This window comes from Filicampus tigris, chromosome 19, assembly GCF_054856515.1.
Source record: "Filicampus tigris isolate MCC_2025a chromosome 19, RoL_Ftig_1.0, whole genome shotgun sequence".
Lineage (NCBI taxonomy): Eukaryota > Metazoa > Chordata > Actinopteri > Syngnathiformes > Syngnathidae > Filicampus > Filicampus tigris.
In genome coordinates, this window is record NC_141235.1 from 7,229,618 (window position 1) to 7,249,499 (window position 19,882).

The window sequence follows — 19,882 nt, forward strand, 5'->3', positions numbered from 1 at the left end:
TGTTTGGGTTTGCAGACAGGTTTATTGTTTAAATATAAGGTTTGAAGCCAGAGTTAGGGTTTCAAATTAGACTTTCAAACCAGGCCTAAGATTGAAATTGGAGTTTCAATATTTGGTTATGCTTTCAAACCCAGGATTGACAACCAGTTTTGCATTAGTGTGTTCCCCATTCTTGCACAGCCCGACTCGCTTCGTCCGTAGACCACAAGGCTCTTAACTTCAGAGTGTAGATAATTTATACATGTAATCAGAAACTATTCTCTGGTGACTTGGGGAAACAGCATGCTAAAGATTACAAGTTTGTGATCACAAGTGCAGGCTCTCATTGTTAGTTATGTACAAGTGTGAGATTAGTTTGTGTGTTAGTCAGAATACCTTGGGTACTGTATTCTTAATCTGCTTTATGAAATGTTCCATTTTTTGCCAGAAATAAACCATAATGAAAACTCAACCTGTTTTTATTTGACAAACCATACCTCCACTCGCCAATTGTGACGTGGTTCTTTTGTGTGGATGTTTACAGCCATATTTTTCTTCCTAGAAGCAGTGAAAGTACAAAAAAATGTGTGGTGGGGTAGAGAGAAGCCAAACTGAGACCACCACCGAGAGGTTAGATCAATGTAAAAGGCATCATAGGGTGAATGACCTCACAAACTTTCCATTGTTAAAAATGTTCCAATTCTTGGCACCCATTTGTTGTTGACATCCACCTCATGGACAAAAGGTAATAAAAATTGCACTTTTTGTTTTCCCCCAGCAGGAGTGATTGTGAACATATACGAAATGTACATCAAGTGAGGGCTTCACAACGATTTTATTCGTAAATTAAATTTTATTGGTTAAATTTATTTGTAAGAAACAAAATAATGTTGAATTTCAAGTTATTTGTATGTTTTAGATTATTATTATGTTTATTATTATTATTATTATTATTATTATTAGCATTATTATTATTAGCATTATTATATATTTTTGTTGGTCATGTGACGTGTTGTGCCCCGGAAATAGTTGCCACCGCTACATGCTGAGGTCAAAATGGCGGATCACTGCATGTGAAGGAGACCAATAAGGAAGCCGGCTCTTTCTCACCAAGAACATGTATAAGACGCAATGTAGTCGGCTATCAGGTAACGGCTCTCGAACGCGGTCTGCACGGTTGCATGCTGCTGTTGTTGTTGCCATTCTAAACTCGCGTACGCTTTAAAAGAACGAGCACGAAGAAGCTAGCTAGGTAGCTAAGCTAGAATAGGTTACCCATGAAGAATGTTTTGCTAGTGTGTGACTTGACCTTTCTAATGAGGTCGTCTGCTTCTGCAGTGACTTATATTTATTAAGAAGGGGCTGATCTGTAACAGTGATAGGGTTTTATTGCTTTTTGTGAATGGGAAGTAGCGCAAAGTAAGCTAACGTTGGCGTTTTCCAGCTAACTTGTGATGGATAGCACTCAAGGGATTTTCAACTCACGCTCTGCTTGTATATATCTGTTGCACACCAAACAGAGAAACATCACACACGCACACATATAGGCATGCAAGGAGAGATGTCAGAGTGAAAACAAACAGCGCTGCACTTCTTGAGCTGGGTGGTTGGGTTCAGCCTGGAAGCAGACACGACAGTGCGACTTTTAAACCTTGAGCCTTCAGTTACAAACCCCAAGTCTTAACAAATGAGCTACTACCACTATGAATTATTGGCAGACGTGGGATAATAGTGAACGTGTTTATTTTGTGATGCCAGTTACATTAAGTTATTTCCCCCCTTTGTTTATTGAAAAATGAGATAACGACATAATTGATGAGTTTTTTTTCCTTCTTTGCTTTGCTTTATTTCATTTTCTCTTTTCTATTGACTTGCATCAACATACTCATAAATAATGGAAATACTTTTTTTTTTCCTTGCGGATAATGTGAAAGTTTTCCCTCTTGAAAAAAATATATTTTGTTAAAAAAAAAACATAAACATGACCCAGAATGAATTCATATTTTCCCTTTTTAAATGTTTCACAACTTGCATATATTGAAGAGTAATAACACTAACACTGTACCCCATCCAGCTCTTCAGTGGTCTCTCATTTGGTGTCGTACAGGTGAAGCAAGGTGACCTTGGCAAAATGTGTGTGACTTGAAATCACATACCACGGGGCAAAAGTTTAGAAAATATGGCAAAATCACTGCTTTTGCAATGTATAAATGGGCACCATGTCTTCTGGCTATTCCTAGAATGATTAACTGTGATTGCGTTCCACCGGGCTTCTTTCTTGTCATCAACCAATCAATGTGAAAATGATTCCACTCATCTTGTCAGTTACTTACCAGGAATTAAAGTACCGGTAGCATTTTCTTCACGCGGTTGGAAAAGTTGCTAAATATGCGGACCAAATCGCTGAATTGTCAACAGTGACTGTGATTTTGTAAACTAGCTCTTCTCTGCTTGCAGCTAAGTTGTTAACGTAAGCCCGGCAGTGAGGAGACGCATTATGCAATCCAAAAAAATAATGGTTTTAAAAAGATCGCCCTTACAAATGAAATTAAATGATTTTATTGCTGAATTCTCTCATCCTTAGTATATGGATTGTGCTGTTTTTTGTCCTGTAGGTTTGTTTGGTGTAAGCATAAAGCAGAAACTGGTGGGATGTGGTCCCCGATGCAAACAGACAGCCCGCGGCCTCGTTCTACTGCACAGGAGAGATCCGTCGCACTGGATGACCTATCAGCACCTCAACTTCCTCAAACGCCAGGTAACTTTTTCATGAGGCTCAACCATTCCTTTTTGGATGCATATTTTTATGTATTTTAAAAATATGCTTTCTTTTAAACAAGGCTTATTTTACATTACTTGTTTTTTCTTATAGTAATTAAAAGCATTTATTATTTTATTTTGTTTTCTCAACTTAAATAAGATCTCTTTACCTCCTCTCAGCATTTTTGTATTTTATGATTGTATTTTATTCCGATTTAGTTTTTTTACTCTTCACTTTTAACTCACCTTTTACTTTTAATAAATTACCGGTAGTATTTTTCCATTATTTCTCTTATACCATATATGTGTTTTGTTTTTAATTATATATTTTATAATCATTTTTGATTAAACTTGGCTTTGTCCCCCTTGACTTCTCACATTTTATCTTAACTTACTATAATGTTTGTTATTATGTTATATTTATTTTGTTTTAATGTAATCTATTTATACACATTTGTATTGTTTTAATGTATTATTTTATTTAACTAAGCCTCGTATCACTCACGTTTTGTCTCAACTTTAATTCATAAATTACTACTTTATTGTTTTTGAATAGTTTTTAACTACATTTTATTTAGATTTAATGAGTCTTGGTCTCGAATTTATCACAGCTTTTATTTTTCTTTTAGTTTTTTATAATCAATTATTTGTATATTCTTTTTTTATTTCCTGTTCTTTAAGAAGGGTTTGTATTGCTTTAGTTCTTCAGCTCATCAATGCTCAGCTCAGTCATTGTTCTTCTCTCTATTTATATGTTGACATTTAAGTGGTTTATTTTCTTTTATTTATTCAATTTTGAATGTATATTAATTAATATTGTTAACATTTTAAATGTCACGTGCATCCAGAGGGAATAAAATCCTTCTGCTTGAAAATGGGCATTTTGAAGGCAACTGTTATGTATTTTGGATTAGAGGAGTAGATTTTTGTCTGGTTATTTGTGAATGGATTATTTTATGTTTCAGTTAATGTTTTGTTTTGTGTATATGTGGTGTACATCACATACAGTTTGTCGTATTTGTACTTTTTTTGTTTTCCGTCAGTATGTGTCAAAGAACCTGGGTGAGCTTCAGCAGCGTGCCGTCCCCAAGCAGTCGGCAGTGCATGCCGACGTGGACGACAACGACGGCGATGAGCGGCAGGTCCAGAGAATCCCGACCATCGAGCCCGCGGCGGTGGAGGTATCCACCTCGGAGATGGCTCAGGAAACATCCAACACCGTGACGACGTCGGACGAGGCGCCGCACGTACAGCTGGAGACGGATGAGGCACGAGAGGCACGTCTGGACCGACAGTGGAAGCAGCTGAAAGTGGAAGCGGCCGACCTTCCCGACGTCTATGCCCGACTCGCCAAAATCAAACTCACGGGTAAGAACGTGCGGACGGCCAATCACTCGGAAATAAATGTTCACCGTGTGCGATGCCAACTTGCTGCGCGTTTCAGCACTTGTGGTCACGACGGCGGCAGCTGGTTATGCCATGGCGCCGGTGCCCTTTGATCCTGCCATCTTCTTGGCAACATGTCTGGGGACAGGACTCGCATCCAGCGCCGCCAATTCCATTAACCAGGTGAGCTTGTATGAATGCAACAAGCCTATTGTACATATCATACAAATAGGACTGGGCCTTAAAATAATATTTCAAAATGTTTTCCCTCCACAAAAATATTAGTGTTTTGTTGACGTGTCCATACTCACAGTTCCACAAGTGACAATGTTTTAATATGTGCACTCAAATCTTGCACCTTTGATGCGAATGTGTTTTATTTTAATACATGTTTTGATCAAAAAACACACATTTTCATGAACATGGCACATGTTTCGTTCACACAGAACTCTGTTTATAGTATCAACTTGCCATTACTGACGTCTTAACATCCAGCTGCACGTTTTTCTATCAGTCCTACCCCACAGTTTAAACTCATTCATTTAAAACTGCAACAGGACAACTGATGTGATACATTATCACCCAATCACATACCTCTCTGTAGTCTGGACTCTGTTTGGAAAATAAGATGAGTGGCAAGTTCTTTTCATGACGAGTGTTATGTGTTAGCGCTAAGCTTGCCACATTTATGTCAGTACTGCATACTGATTAAAGAAATCATTGGTTTAATGAACCCTTCGCAGTTCCACTGTACAGGTCTGTGTGCACTTGGACTTGCATGCCTTAATCTTTGAGACAAGCATAATGCTACTGGCAACATCAACATCCGCTCTCTGCGTTATGTCATGACAAGTTCGCAAATGACACAATGAAGCCATTAAAATGGCTTTGGCAAAGAGAGCATACACACACAGCATTAATAGACAAGCCTTTTGAGTTTTTGGGAAAGAAAAAAAAGATTACCCCAAGACCAACTATTTGGAACGAAACAAGTGCACGGCTCCTACTGATTACCACAACTACATGCAGCGTAATGGTAAGTTGTATATTTAATCATTTGTTTTTATTTGCTTTTATACCAGTCTGTTAAAATATGTCTTTATGTGGAACCGCTCCGTGTCGCAAAGAAAAAAAAGGTTTCCGGAGTACAGACCGCTGATTTGAAGTTTTGTGTGATTTAGAGGCTTAATTTTTTCGGGAAATTGGTCTAGGCCACAGAATTTTCCAATGTACTTATGTATAGAAAGATCAAAAGAGAGTTTTGTAGAATCCTAACAACGAAGCCGCCTTCCGCTGCTGCTGTGTTGACGGCGTACATTGGAATGTGATTTTCAAAGTGTTTGTGTAATAAGTGATCTCAGCACCTCTTGATCTGTACTAATTACTGCTTTGACACAGCAGTCCCAACAAGTTTGCCCACCTTTTGTTTTGTTCTTTTCAAAGGTTTTTTTTTTGTCGGCTTTCAAGTTGTCGTCATGTCTTAAGTAAAGAAATGTTAATGTGAGGCTTGTTTTTTGCTAAGTGTCTGCGAATCTTTAAAAAGTCTTAAACAGTGAAAATAATGTTCCAATTAGAAGAAAAATGTACATTATGAAATTAATGAGGAAAAAATGGTTTTCAGCAAAGTGAGGAATATAAATAATTGAAAAATGTGTCTAAATATTTCCAGGACAAATACAAAAATGATACAATTATAAGAAATGTAAAGTAATAATAAAAAATAACCCAGGAACAACAAGAACACTTGGGTAACATCACATAATATGCGGGCGTGTTCGTTTTTGAAAGATTATGTGTGGTCATGCAGGTGCTATATAAATAAAGTTGGGGTGAGTAGAGTACTAATTATTTCCAGGAGCAATGATTTAAAAAAAAAAAAAAAAAAAAAAAAAAAAATTATAAATATTTAAAAAAATGTTTATTGTTTTTGGCAGGCGTTAAAAAAGTGGATATTTTTTCGTTCCTTTTTTTAAGGACAAACATTGCAACTATCAGGAATCCATCTGTAATGTTTTGTCGTGGCTGCAGAACTTCTCTGTTTTCCTGGGTGAAAAGAATCTCACAGCTCTGGTATGGAGGCCCCACACCGTGCGCTTGGCCGCTGAAGGTTTTCCGGCCGTCGTCACCTTGCAGTCTGGCCACTACGTGAACTAATTGGATAATTGAGTTAGAGCAGAGTTTCCAGCCAGTGTCTAATAGACCCTCGTGGTGGGGGTGGGGGTACATGTAAGGGCACCCCGCAGCATAATTCCATACCGAGTCGGCCTCGCCATGTTTGCTTTGGTGCGCGTTGGAGCGGGCAAGTCTTGTCTTTTCTGTTTTCCTGTTTTCTTTTGTGTCTGCGCGTCGTCTCCCGTCGCGAGGCTGGCACGCACGAGCGAGCCCCCGCAAGCCCCCCCTGCCTGGCCACTCTAAATTGTGTCCTGTTCAAGCATGCATTATTTACCCTCCTGCTTGTCTGCATTTTGGGCTGGGCCCTCGTCTTGATAGGAAGGTCCTTTCATTAGAGCAGTTGTCAGGGTGTTTTAACTATCCTTCATAGCAGAATTTCTTAAAGATTTCGATATATTCTCATCTGTTATTGAGCTCCTCTGCAGGTAGTCAAAATATTATACATATTAACTACTAAAACTCAGCGGATTTTTTTTAAAGGCAGATTTCTTTTTTTAAGGATCTCATGTGTATTGTATAAGTGTACCCGATGTTGAGGTGCGTTTAACAATGCACGACAATGACTGCTCGTATTATCGTTCACTACTTTGTGATCGTCACGTAATGACACCATTTCCTTTTGAAAGCAAGCACCATTGTCGCCAATGGCATTGTTACTGTAAAAGAGTGTCGCAGTGGCAAGCGGAAACTGTTGCGTCTTCTTTTGGTACCAACAAAGCGACGGGCAGTCAATCACTGGTTTCATACAATTTCTCAGAATGTAATAACCCCATCGTTGTATGGTGTCGCTTGCAGCGGTGGCCATCTTTTCTTATGGATTAAGGTTATTTTTCCAATGCGTTAGGAGGGGATATATTTTTTTTTAAAGCTTAAAAGGTCAAGAACATGTGACGCAGTCGCCAAATGGCTGACAAGGCGTTTGCACCCTTGCGCAGATGCCGCGCTTAAGATGTCATTTTCCTCGAGCTCAGCTAAAACAAAAGAGCGCGTTGATCTTTGACTCGAGCGCCTTTGATGCTTGCGGCTTCATCGAGGACACATGGAGAGTCCTTTTATTTAGTTCTAATTGCCGTGCAAAGAGGACTCCTCGACGGTCTCCCGCCCATCACGGATGAATCTTTAACGAGGCCGCCTTGTTTTAGGCTTAATTTATTTAAAGCCTTTTTGTCTTGTGTCCATTTGAACTGTACAAATCTCCCGCAGCCTCAGATGGCAGACAGATGCTATGCTCTGATAAAGACCAAAAAAAAACAAAAAAACATTCGTATGATAAGCGCTCACAGCGAGGGGAAAAGGTTAGCCGCATTACCATAGGAGCAAGAGCACTGCTAATTGGACCACATGGGCAAGATGTTAATGAGTTAAACCATTTAACTAGTCGCAGTTTAGTTATTTTTCATCGAGATGTCCTTTGATGTGGTTGTCAGTGCACAACATCCTGACGACCATTCTTGATGCGTTAAACTAGATTTCTAAATACCAACAATACTTTTTTGAAGATCCAAGGCAGATTAGATCGACACGGCAGGACATGGAGTCTTAAATCTGATTTGACAAAAAATAAATAAAACAATGACATCCACATCACAGAAATGCTGTGAAATGAAGAGAATTTACTTTTGGGAACACATGTAATATAATTTCATGGAACAAATATTGGAATTTTGTTTGTAATGTAGGTCTCGTACATGCCGGTGTTAGTGTTTAGGCCTTAGTTTTTACACAAATAATCCTTAAAGGTTATGTCACTGAGGATGACCTCAACGTGTTATTAGTTCCTGTCAAGATGGTTCGCTGCAAGCTCACGTGATTGCCTTCCACTGAAAAGCTTTACGGACAGTTGGCGGCCCTGCATCCCGCCTCTGTGATTGGCCTTTTAGCTGAGGACAAAACACTGTGATTACGGGCCTCTCGCCTGAAATGCCGACACAAGTCAGACTTGAGCCAGAAGGGGGAACCGCCCAGATGAACGGCGCCTGACATCGGTGAACCTTTCTGCACCTCTGCCGCTGTTTTTGGCAACAGCTGAGTAAATGTCCAGAAAGAAAGCGGAACGCGTCGTGATGCGTTTGTTGTCTTTGCTTCGTTTTCAGCGGGTAATGAAAGAATGAAGGTGACGTTTGACAACTTTGACGGATTGTCGTCATATTTTACTGCTTGTGTGAGCGTTTTTAGATGGCATGGTGTAGTCCTCGAAGGTTGTTTTGAAGTTTTACGTTCTTAGTGAAAGAAAAATGCTTTGCTTTTGCGTCATAATTAGGCCAGATTATTCACCATTTTGCTGTATTTTCTTGCTTCAAAATGTCATCATGAGTAGAAAAAAAAACGTATGTTGAAGCAGCCATTTCCAGGTGTCTTTCAAAGATGAACCTCTAGAGAGACTGTCTGTACAGTAATTCCCAGCACATTTGCGGTTCATTCACAAAGACTGCAATTTGCGTTTTTTTTTTTTTTCTGAATACGTTACCCTTTGTGCTCTTTCTAAAATGCCACAAGATACTGTCAAAATCTAAATAGGAAGGTGGGGTAGTCATTGGTGTCAATGAAGTATTTTTTTTCCAAACTCAAACAGATTTTCAATTATATAAAGACAACAAACGCACATCTCATCAATAAACATTTCTCCGCACAACCCATTCCATAAACGCTACCCTAGGATCAAGAGCAAACAAAAAAGTAATACCAATGGTGAAGTTAAAACATTCAATATATACATTAGTATATAAACTAACAACAATATTAGACTAAAACAAAGAAATGCCAAATCACAATTTTCATTTTCATTTTCATAATTATTTTTCCCAATCATTCACGGCAGGGCTTGGTCCCTATGCCTTGCCAATAGTAGATGACTATAATTTGAACCACACATACCAGACTGATGAGCGATGATAAATTGCAAAGCGCGTTTTGGCCATTGGTCTTCGGTAACCCATGATGGCAAAATCTAGCAACTCGACATAGAGCAGAAAACCTGACCATACCAAATGTTTGATGATTGAACAAAAAAGACAAGTCCGGTTAGTCGCCTATGCTAGCTACTCACTCAATCAAAATTGGGTAATATGGCAAAGGCACCAGCATAAGCAAATCTATTAGACAAATCTATTTTTTATGTGCTTGCGGAAATTATGCTGATTTTTGCAATTGTGATTTCACAGAAGATAAAGCATGAATTTTATGCAGTGCTGATATTTAGGTCATCTTGATTTATTATTATTTTTTTTGGTGTGTGTGTGCAATTTGCGTACAGTTGAATTTCAACTTTGGCCCCGCACTTTTTGAAGGGAAGCAGCGGCGCTAAAAGGTGTGAATAATTGACAAAAGTAGACCCGCTAGTGCAAGCGATGCCCGCGAGACAACAGCGCACGCTCATTTCAAGCGTTTCTCTTCAGGAAATCAAAGTGCGCTGCGCCCAAGTCGCCACGTCTGTTTGTTCGCCACGCTCCATTTATACAATTAGCCCTTGTTCTCTGTTTACATATGCAAAAACATATGCATGAGTTTTCACCTCGTCTCCTGTGCGAAAATAACCTGACATCTTTAGAGGGCTTTTTTTAACTTTTTTTTTTTTTTTTTAACCCCTTTGGATACAATTCAAGGGTTACCTGCCTGCCTACATGCCTCCACCGCCATGCACATCAGTGCTTTTAACACATTCTAGTAGAGGCTGCCATTCATTGTACTCCCACTCAGCTATAATCGCATTGCAAAACCAGTGTGTGTGCACGTGTGTCCACACACAGAAGGGTGTGGAACGCTTTCTTTGTGTAGCTTACCCAGATTCTGAGGATGATATAGTTCCACTGTGTGTGTTTGTACTGAGATCTTACTGTACGTTGCGGTCTTCCACACGCTTGATACGTCTTTTCCTGCTTGCGTGCACCCATTATCTCTTCAATGTTGCCCTGTAATTAGTGCTTGAGTGGGCAGGAGAAGCCCCTTCAACTGTAATAGTGGCTCTTCAACTGACTGCTGTGGTATGGCTTTGGTTAAAAGCAATTGGTTGTCTACGATATACCAAGATATAGAGACCGCTTTTTTGTCCTCGCCCTATTGTATCGGGACAATAACGTTTTTTTTCCGAACGCACCCGTCGGATCAAGCCAATAAAATCCCTCAAAATATGACACAGTTGCTATGGGCCCAGGCAGCTTCTCCGACCTCCTGACCGCCGCCGTTAGCGACTGCGACGCTTCGATTGGCATAAAGGGCTTGGCAGCGGTTCAGCTGGCGCACTCTCGATTAACCGCAAGAGTACAGGACACAGTGACGTGCTTGAATCTCCTCGTGTTAGATACAGGCAATTAATGCCAACCCTGCTGAGGATTGCTTGCTTAACTGGTGAAAATACAACCAGCACGATGGGGATTTTGTAGAAAAACAATAGGCTAAAATTAGAACATTAGTCTTTTTCTATCATTTGATCAAGGGAAGCTTTGTTTTATAGCCAGTCAATCACGTAAAAAAAGTTTTTGGCGTGAGGCTTAAAATAATAGAACTTCTATTTTTGTGTTATGTTGACGACCGCGGGGAATAAATTATGTCGCAGTTTGTTAGGCGTACTGAGCATGTCTTATCATTGCTTTTGTCATTTCGGTTGGACTAAGAATAGTTCTTGTTCGTGCATGATATGCAAACTTGACTGCAGAATATCCATTTTATTGCTTCCTTTGGAAAAATTTGTCCACCCAGATTTTTCACATGACCGTTGGGGTATTGCTGCGAGCACGAAGTCAACATTTCTGGGTGAAAGCAGGAATGGAAGATGCTAAATAGCAGAACACAACTTAATCCAAATATAAGCGTGAACTGTTGGAAACGACCATGTTTCATTTAATGCAGCAGAGAGATTATGGCCATGACAGATCTCAAATCATAACTTTCTATATTCTGTCAAAATGCAAACGGCACCCTTAAAAAAAAATTATTCACCTCAATCCTTTGGCGGTCTCGTGATTTTGACTATTGGGCTGGATTTGTGGAACGTGGTTTGGCATCGCAAATTCAAAAGTTGTTGCTGCTGATGCGCTTGCTTTTTCACTCCAGTCCAAACATGTGCGCCATGCCAGAGGAGAAAATTCCTTCGCCTTTCTGAGTTCTCTGGTCTCAGCATGGCTAACAAGGGCGTGCGCGATTAGGGTGACTTTTGGACCCGTACCGTATCACCAATGCGTCAGATCACACGGTTGAAGAATGTGTGTTTAATAGAAATAAACCTTGCTGATAACTATGCAGGTGTATGTGACGTGAAGTATGAAAGGCTCTCAACTGTCTCGGGGTGCAGCTGAGTGTTTAGATGTTCTGTATGCAGCTGCATCTCTTTGTACGGATATCGGAGAGGAGTACAAGCACTAAAGGCCTCACGGACAGCTCCTTGTCGATATGAACAAGACAGGGTAAGGGAATGCAGATAGCTATGATCAGAAATCTGCTTTAAACTGGTTAACGGAGGACGGCCAGGGGTGGTGCCGCTCAACAGGCACAGGCAGTCTTAATTTCTGCTTAGAAAAATGGTGACGCTTAAGGAAATTCCACCTGTGGAATTCTTTTTGTACAGCACTAGAACGTCTACAGACATAATGATTTATTCATGAGTTTTTTGTTTAATGCATCTGCTGCAAGGAGATGGTGCGAAGTCTGTCTCTCTTCAGCGTGTCCGCCAGGGGTACGGCGAGCATTTAGTTTCCCGGCGGCAACTCGAAATGATCTGTCAGATGTCTGTCAAAAAGTATTCTTGTCGAGGCTACATTTCCACTCTGTAGGGATGGCAACGAACGACACGGGCGTCACACGCTTGGCACAAGGGTAGCAGTCGCAAAAAATGTCTTTGTGAGGTCAGATATAGCGCATTATCCAATGATATTGTAGAGTCTGTTTTGAGTGGCTGTCAACGTTTCGATGTTACAGTCACAAAGCAGCTTATGTATACAGGTGCATCTTAGTAAATTCAATGTCTTTGGATTGGAAAAGTCAACCTCATATCATATAGATGTTTTTTAACATCCAGAGTTTCAGTTAAATAGTTAATGATTTAAAGCAGCACTGGGCAAGAATTCAACCTTAATAACATTTTTTTCACAACTCTTTTGATGAAACATTGACTTACAAGTAGTTGAATGGGACTTTTGTCATGCCCTGAATCGTTTTTACTGGCCCTAAGCAACTTTGGGGAGGATAGGAGCAACCCTGGCACACCAAAAAATACAAATGTCATGAATTGCTTTACAGCATACTCACTTCCTCCTTTCGCTATTAGGACGGAAGTCGATTCAAACGTCTACGCGCTATTACTGGTGTCATGGCAGAAGCCACAAAAAAAACAAAATTGAACAAAATTAGATTCATTACCTCATCGCTATTCATCTTTCACACTGCCACTGGAAATAGAAATGTAATTCAGTCCAATTTGCAGGCCAGCGAGAGCTCGGGATTTCACGAGACTATACGCCGGCGCGCATGAGAAATGTGGTTGACTTTTGTCAACTACCGCTTTAACCCACATGGCGCCGCCGTCCGTAATCAACAAAAACTTCACAGTGTTGCTTTAACAAATTTTCATGGTTATAGCTTACTGATCATGACAATCCAAAATTCCTTCCCCAAGAAAAAAAAACAATAAACTGTTAAAACTATTTTTAATACCGAAATTAAACTATGAAAACGATGTTTCTTTCTATTTAATGAATCTATATTATATGACTTCACTGATATACTGAACTTATCTACGATATTCTAAATTAATGAGCAGCACCAGTTCATTAGGTGCGACAGCAGTTGCTGTTAGTTGGAAGCCTGTGGACAGTATACTGCATTCCACTTTTATATTTTATGCAATTTCTCTTCGCCACAAATTAAGATCACTCTTGGTTTTCCCAATGTTAATATCACCAGACAGTCCAAATGACCTCTTAGTTGCTCCCTGAGCTCAAACTAGGGAATTGCGAAGATTTTTTTTTAACCTAGCATTGCGTCATTTCAATCATCATTTTGACAATTTGTCGTGGATAAGGTTGTATGGGCCTGCTCATCGATCTTAAATTTAATTTATCCAAAACCTCTCCTACAGTAAATGTGCAGACCTGTTTGATCTCCAAACCTTTTCATTCGAGCAGCAGTGCCCTTTCAAAATCACCTCCATGCAACTTTGTTCTCTGCTGTTTGCGTTGAGTGTCTGTTTAGTTTCATCGCCTTCTCGCCCGCCAGAACCATTGAAGCGACTTGTGACGAGAGTTTAATCTGAGCAAATCTCTCTGGTGCTTGTTTGTGGAGCGGCCGATCAGAGGGCCGGCTCGCAGGCGAAGCCTTGAACGAGGGGCCCTTTGAGAGCGGCGCCGCTTTTCTCCAGTAGATTTGGCCCATCAAACAGGTGATGTCCTGACACGCGTCGACGCTATCCCATTGTTTTGTTTACTCTGGGCTTCGAACACCTGCGCTTGCTTCAAACGAGTCAAAAAGAATGCCGTGTTTGGACCGGCGGACGTTCCTGGGAGCCAAAGCCTTCCAGCTGCTCAGCTGTGTGTCTGTTTTCTTGTGCACGCACGCCGACTTTTAACGGAGGCAGTTTAATAGTTAAAATACTTTGGAAAAGAAGTTTGTTTTAAAAAGAACAAACAAACACCACAATAAACTTTGGTCAATGTTTGTCATTGCGTCATTGACGCATACTATTGTGTGTCAACAAAAAAAAAGGCAACTCGCACAAAAGGCAGCCATTTTGTTTTGGAAATGATAAAAGCGCTCTTGCCCTGGAACAAAATGGCGTATATATATAAATACATACTTGAGATTGAATGTCTGGGTTATTGGGAAATAAATGTGTCATTGGCAGTGAATGAGTTCAGAGTCCCATATTCGAATCTGTTTTCCCCTTCAGTTATAATAGAGGCAAGTGACAAATGCATTATTCCAAATAAATGAATCATTTTTCCCTGTGGGATTTGCTTTATTTCTCCTGATACCAAACAAGTTTTAAAAGATTTCTTTTTGCAACAAGTTTTTTTCACTCATCATTAAATTCGTTTTTAAAGGTGATGTAATCATCTAATCAACTAGTTTTACAATTTCTTTGACATTTTGACATCACCACACAATCGCTCACATTGAATTTCTCAAAGTGTCACAATTCATCGTTGACTGTTAAGTTTTCCCATTCCGGATTGCGGAATTTTCTGGAACATCCTTCCTATCTTCAAAGCTTTAGTGTCACGTGTGTGTAGGAAGAGGCTGTCACGCAGTCTGTTATCAATGGACGTCTGCTTGCATGGTCTTGGATCACGTTCAGCTGTAATAGCTCAAAGGATCTTCAGATCTTCTTTTAACTTCCCCGCGTCGCCTGGTTTCTGTCCTCGTCTGCGACGTAATTGTCATTACACTTGTGGAGTACGTGTTCGGTTGTGCGTTTAAAAGAACAGAGTCCACTCCAGCTTTTTTGCTTACGTCACTGTTTTGATGGCTTGTTTTACAGTAAAGTGTGCATACAAGTGTACGTATGCGGAAAGATACTGCCACAGCAAAGTCTTTTTCTAGCAGTTTCTGGGTTAATAAATTGTTCCCAAATCATTTGTAAGTAATAAATCTCAAAGTTAATCGCCGAAATTGAAATTGCCAACACGCAAATGGAGCAAATATTCCAGCGCTGTCACAGTAACAGTGTAACACACATGGGGTGTCGGGCGGAAACAATGAAAGTGGGCTGGGCGGCTGGCTGATGCAAACCAGATGGGCTTGGTTGGCTAAGACTAAATAAAACAGCAAAAGTGGACAAATACTGGCAAGGACAGCAAAGATGGTGGACGGACTTGGACATTCTCTTCCTATTGATCGTTTTCAATCGAGAGACCATAAACACTTTTCTTTGGCATCCTCAATCAAAATTTTTGCTATGTTTATGATCATCACATGGGTGCTTTATTTGCATTGACGCACACAAGATTTTGTTTTCCTGTGACTCACTTGACTATTACTGAGGTCGGGTTAATCATTTTTTTTCTGAGAACAGCATTACATCTGTGTTGCATTGAGTTGATCAATTTCTGCTAGCTGTGACGCTGTTTCAGCCCAGCACGATTGAACTGGTGGTTAGGAGACAAAACTCTCAAGCAGCCATGCCCAGAAAGACGCACATCCTACCATTCTCGTTTGAAGCGACTTTTTCAATTCTTATTTTTCCTGGCGTCCTTCAAAGATCAACTTTTTCCAGAGATATTGTCTGATTTTTGTCAAATTTGACACCTGTGTTGGATGAAGCATTTTTTCATGTTTACCCTCAAGAGCGCTGAAAAGACGCACAGCAAGCCAGCCATTTTATTTTAAAGCTACCATTTTAGAATCCTTTTTACCAGAGATCCTTCCGAGTTTGTTCCTAGAGATTTTGTCCGATTTGTTATCAAATTTGACACCTGTCTTGCAGAGAGCCTTCAAGCAATTTTCTCCGTACACATTTTCGATAAACAATTTAGAAGTGAGTCCCAATGGTCAATATAGTGTGTTAAGTTGGCTGACGTGAACAACTTAGGACTTGGCGACTGACTGATTTTGTAATCTTGCTCCACTCTTTTCACAACCATATTGTTAGTGCAAGCAGTGCACATCAGCGGCAATGTGATTTGAACTATGAAAGCAGCTCAAAAAGTGGACGTCCTGACAAATGAAGTCAAATTAATCAATAACACACAGCTCCTGCACTCTAGTATTTGTGAACTATTGCAGCCCAGAACGTTTGACTACAATTCACATTCCCTCTGTGGTTTATTGCTCATATTCCAAACACATCGATGTTGTTGTTTTTAACGTCGCAATAATACGATTGGTGGGCGGGTCGATGCTTTCGTCCACCGGACATCAAGTTGGCGGCTGTCCTGCGTGAGGCCTGTTTCAGCGCCGCTCTGCTCCGACGCTTCTCTCCCGACGCATTTCCTGACCCAGGAAATAGAATTAACACCTCCGCCCGACCTCCAAGTCCCACGGCCGCGTACGCAGCTGTGCGATCGGAACGGAACATTAAAAGCACCACCATTGTGGGCGCGTGATGTATTTTAGTGCCCCCGCTATTTCCGCAATAAGTAGTGGTTCTCCCGCATTCCGAACTTCGGCGAATGGTCGTTGGAAGGTGCACTGCCTGATCTATATCACTGTAAATAAAATGTCTGCTTCCTCATTTAGGCAGCGGCTTTTAACAAAGGAGTCGCGGGGTTTTTTTTGTTGTTGTTTTTTTTTAACTTAGATATTCACACTCGCTTGATCTGTTTTCTTCATTAGTCCTTGGCCGTTATGAGGAAAGCAAACACACACACACATACGCGCACAATAGCTAGTTCCTGTATTTAAGCACCCCATGTGTTTGCGTTTTAGTCACACATTGCCGATCTCGTGGGAGCACTTTAAAGCGTTCTCCAGAGCGGACCATAAAACGGGTGTACAAGTAGTTTTTCCACAGAGTTGTATCCCACAACACTCACACACACCCTCAGCATCACCTCCCACCCAACAGCCTCCACCTACCACCTTGAGGCCATTTAGACTTGAGTGGAGGGTGAGCAGTAAGCAGCCTGATGCCACGTTTTAAAAATGTAGACCCTGAAGCCAGTTTCATTTAGCCGTGTGAAATTCGGTGGGCGCGCGTACATGAGAAGACCCTAAAAAAAAAAACGGAAACTTGGTCTGTTATGACACAGGAAGTCTATGGATCAAAGATTTTGGTCATTTTGATGGATCAGCATTTGGTACTCCAAAGATGAACTCGGCTTAGAGATACATACTGAAGAGTAAACACATGGGCCACAGAATGCTAAATTCTGAGGGATTTTTTGTTGTAGCCGTGGTATGGTGGCACAGTTTGATGTCTCGCCATAAAACAGATAACTACTATTTCAAACCAATTTGGACATTTCAAGGATAAACCCATCCTATAAATTTTGTCCGATTGCGGCCAACTTTGCAACGTTTGACGACTTGCCGTAAAATGGGAAACTCTTAAACAGTCAACTCCACAAATTCACAGCTTGACCTTTCATGTCCTCCCTTCCGGAGGTTATCAGCACTAAAAATAACACTTGAAGACATGTCGCTTGAATGTAAATAAATGTTGCTAAAGAGGCCGGTTAAGGCTGGACTATCTCAACCTAAGTGACAGTCGCTTACTGCTGTTTTAGGAGGAGAGTTGTACCACTTGCACCATGTGCGTATACTATATACACACACACTCTCGTGTTGTGTTGGTGTGTCTCATGCAATTATCCGCTTTGTGTTTGTCTCTGTAGTACTTTGAGGTGCCTTTTGACTCCAACATGAACCGAACCAAGAACCGTCCACTAGTCCGAGGACAGATCAGGTACAGGCCTCTGCTTTGGTTGACTGCTGTTTTTTTCCTCTCCCCTTGCATAGCTAATTATTTATGCAGCTTTGCAGTAAAAGATTAAAGAACCGGTGCTAATTTTGGCATTAGTTCCGAACTCAATCCAAAAAGGAAAACAAAGGATTTTGCCTCTGGCTCTGAACCACTTTTGCTCCTTTCCCATTGAGCCGATAGCAACTACTGTCACCGAACTAAGAGATCAAAGATCCAATCCCAATTTTGGCTCTAGTTCCGAACCAGCATTGTCAACCGCTCAGTGTGAAAGGGTTTACAAATGGGTACTTTTGTAGTCAAAAAAAAAGAGCCAGTGCTTATTTTAGCTTTACTTCTGAACCCAGTGTGAAAGGGGAACAAGTGGTACTCTTTTCACACTGATGAACCGGTCCCACTTGATTTGGTTCAGCGCTACAGACAAAATTAACAAGGGTTCTTCGGTCTGTATATAGCAAAGATCCCTCTTGGCTCACAAGAAGCGGTGTTTTTGTTTAAAAAAAAAAAAAAAAAAAATCAAAGAGCTGATTTTGCCTTTAGCTCCAAACCAGCACTGGCACCACCATGTGAAAAGGATGAACAGTGTCACGTCAGGATTCTCAGTGGCTCCCAGGCTACTAAGAAAATCCAAATTTTGTGTTTTTTTTTTTTTACGTTACCCACCTGACATCATCATCAAAGCCACCTCAGGCCCTGTGACGCAACATCCCTTCCTTGAATCTCACTGATCCACAGCCCCCTTGCCCACCCGCCCACTCAGGCCACATAAAACACCCCTAATTACATCAATGCATCCGCCACCCAGAAAAAAAAAAAAAAAAAGCCAATTTTGTAGAAAAAGGCGCCTCAGTTTGGTCAAGATGTGAATCGGAACTCTCTAATTTATGGAACATCTAGCGGCAAACGTGAAGCTGCTTTCAATATGAGTGAAGTAGACGAAGAGGAGAATGTGGAAGCCCTCATCTGTTTTAAAGGCTTTTTTCTACCTTCTGGTTTTGATCTTGGGCATTTTGTCGATGTTTCCGGCCTAAAACACTGATCAGATGAGCTTCTTTTAAGCCTCCTGTTTGGAGAGGCTCTTGCTTACTCTCTCGTGTGTGTGTGTGTGCGTATACTGACTCACCTGACGCTCCTCTTTTTCTCCATTTTCATCGTCATCTTCAGCCCTCTCCATGCCGTCACTTTTGCGTTAGCTTGTGGCGTACCCGGCGTGGCGCTGCTGACCTATGCCGTCAACCCTCTGACGGGCTTCCTGGGCGCCCTCAACATTTTCCTCTACACGTGTTGCTACACGCCACTCAAGAGGCTCACCATCGCCAACACGTGGGCAGGTTCCGTGGTGGGCGCCATACCCCCTGTCATGGGCTGGACAGCTGCCACGGGCTGCCTGGACCCAGGTACCCACCAACAGTTTGGGAATGTTGCCACGTCCGTAGCAAAATAATGAACAGGAGCAGGAATAGTTGGCAGCATGTGGTCACACACTAAGCCCCGACTCTTCCTCTCTGCAGGCGCGCTGCTGCTGGGCGGCTTCCTGTATAGCTGGCAGTTCCCACACTTCAACGCTCTCAGCTGGAACCTGAGAGAGGACTACTCGCGGGGCGGCTACCGCATGATGTCGGTCACGCACCCGTCAATGTGCCGGCGCGTGGCCCTGCGGCATAGCGCGGCCCTTGCGGGCCTCGCCGCCGCCGCGCCCGCATTGGGCGTCACCACGTGGACCTTTCCACTAGTGTCACTGCCCATCAACGTGTACATCACCTTTCTCGCCTTCCGATTTTACCGTAGGGCCGACCGCGCCAGCGCTCGCAAGCTGTTCTTCTGCAGCCTGTGGCACCTGCCCATGCTGCTGCTACTCGCGCTCACATGCAAGAAAGCGCGCGATGACGACGACCCCGCTACCACAAGCTAACACAATTGTATGTGACAAACTCATCATTTCTACCCAAAAGAACTTTTAAAGACCTCAGTGTTTCCACTGTAAATATGTAATTATTTATAAGAGTTTCCCAGCACTACCTCTCATGATAGGCGGGGGTGTCAAACCCAAGTCAACCCTCATCAAAGGTAGGCCATCTTGAAACCTTTAACTGTACAGGAAATGTTTTATTTACGTTTAATCATGATCAACTGTCATATGACCTTAATCGGTCTAAAATGACCATATGAAAACAATAAAACTACTCCACTGTTGAACATGAAACACTCTACCTTTTGATTACAAGTGGCAAGCATATG

At 41.4% G+C, this 19,882-nt stretch overlaps 1 protein-coding gene across 1 annotated transcript; it reads left to right on the forward strand.

The window, feature by feature from the left end:
* Positions 1-983: 983 nt before the first annotated feature.
* On the forward strand, positions 984-19,847 carry cox10 (cytochrome c oxidase assembly factor heme A:farnesyltransferase COX10). Its single transcript, XM_086017556.1, has 7 exons — positions 984-1,127; positions 2,595-2,737; positions 3,783-4,107; positions 4,184-4,308; positions 17,559-17,629; positions 18,809-19,041; positions 19,156-19,847. Exons 1-7 carry the CDS (start codon positions 1,097-1,099, stop codon positions 19,554-19,556), a joined length of 1,329 nt encoding a protein of 442 aa, XP_085873682.1. The 5' UTR covers positions 984-1,096; the 3' UTR covers positions 19,557-19,847.
* The last annotated feature ends 35 nt before the right edge of the window (positions 19,848-19,882 follow it).

Excerpts from the sequence above, each read along its gene's own strand:
- cox10 (XM_086017556.1), top strand. The coding sequence starts at position 1,097 with ATGTATAAGACGCAATGTAGTCGGCTATCAG. Across the intron at positions 1,128-2,594 it reads GCAATGTAGTCGGCTATCAG|GTTTGTTTGGTGTAAGCATA; the intron begins GTAACGGCTCTC and ends TTTGTCCTGTAG. Across the intron at positions 2,738-3,782 it reads TCAACTTCCTCAAACGCCAG|TATGTGTCAAAGAACCTGGG; the intron begins GTAACTTTTTCA and ends GTTTTCCGTCAG.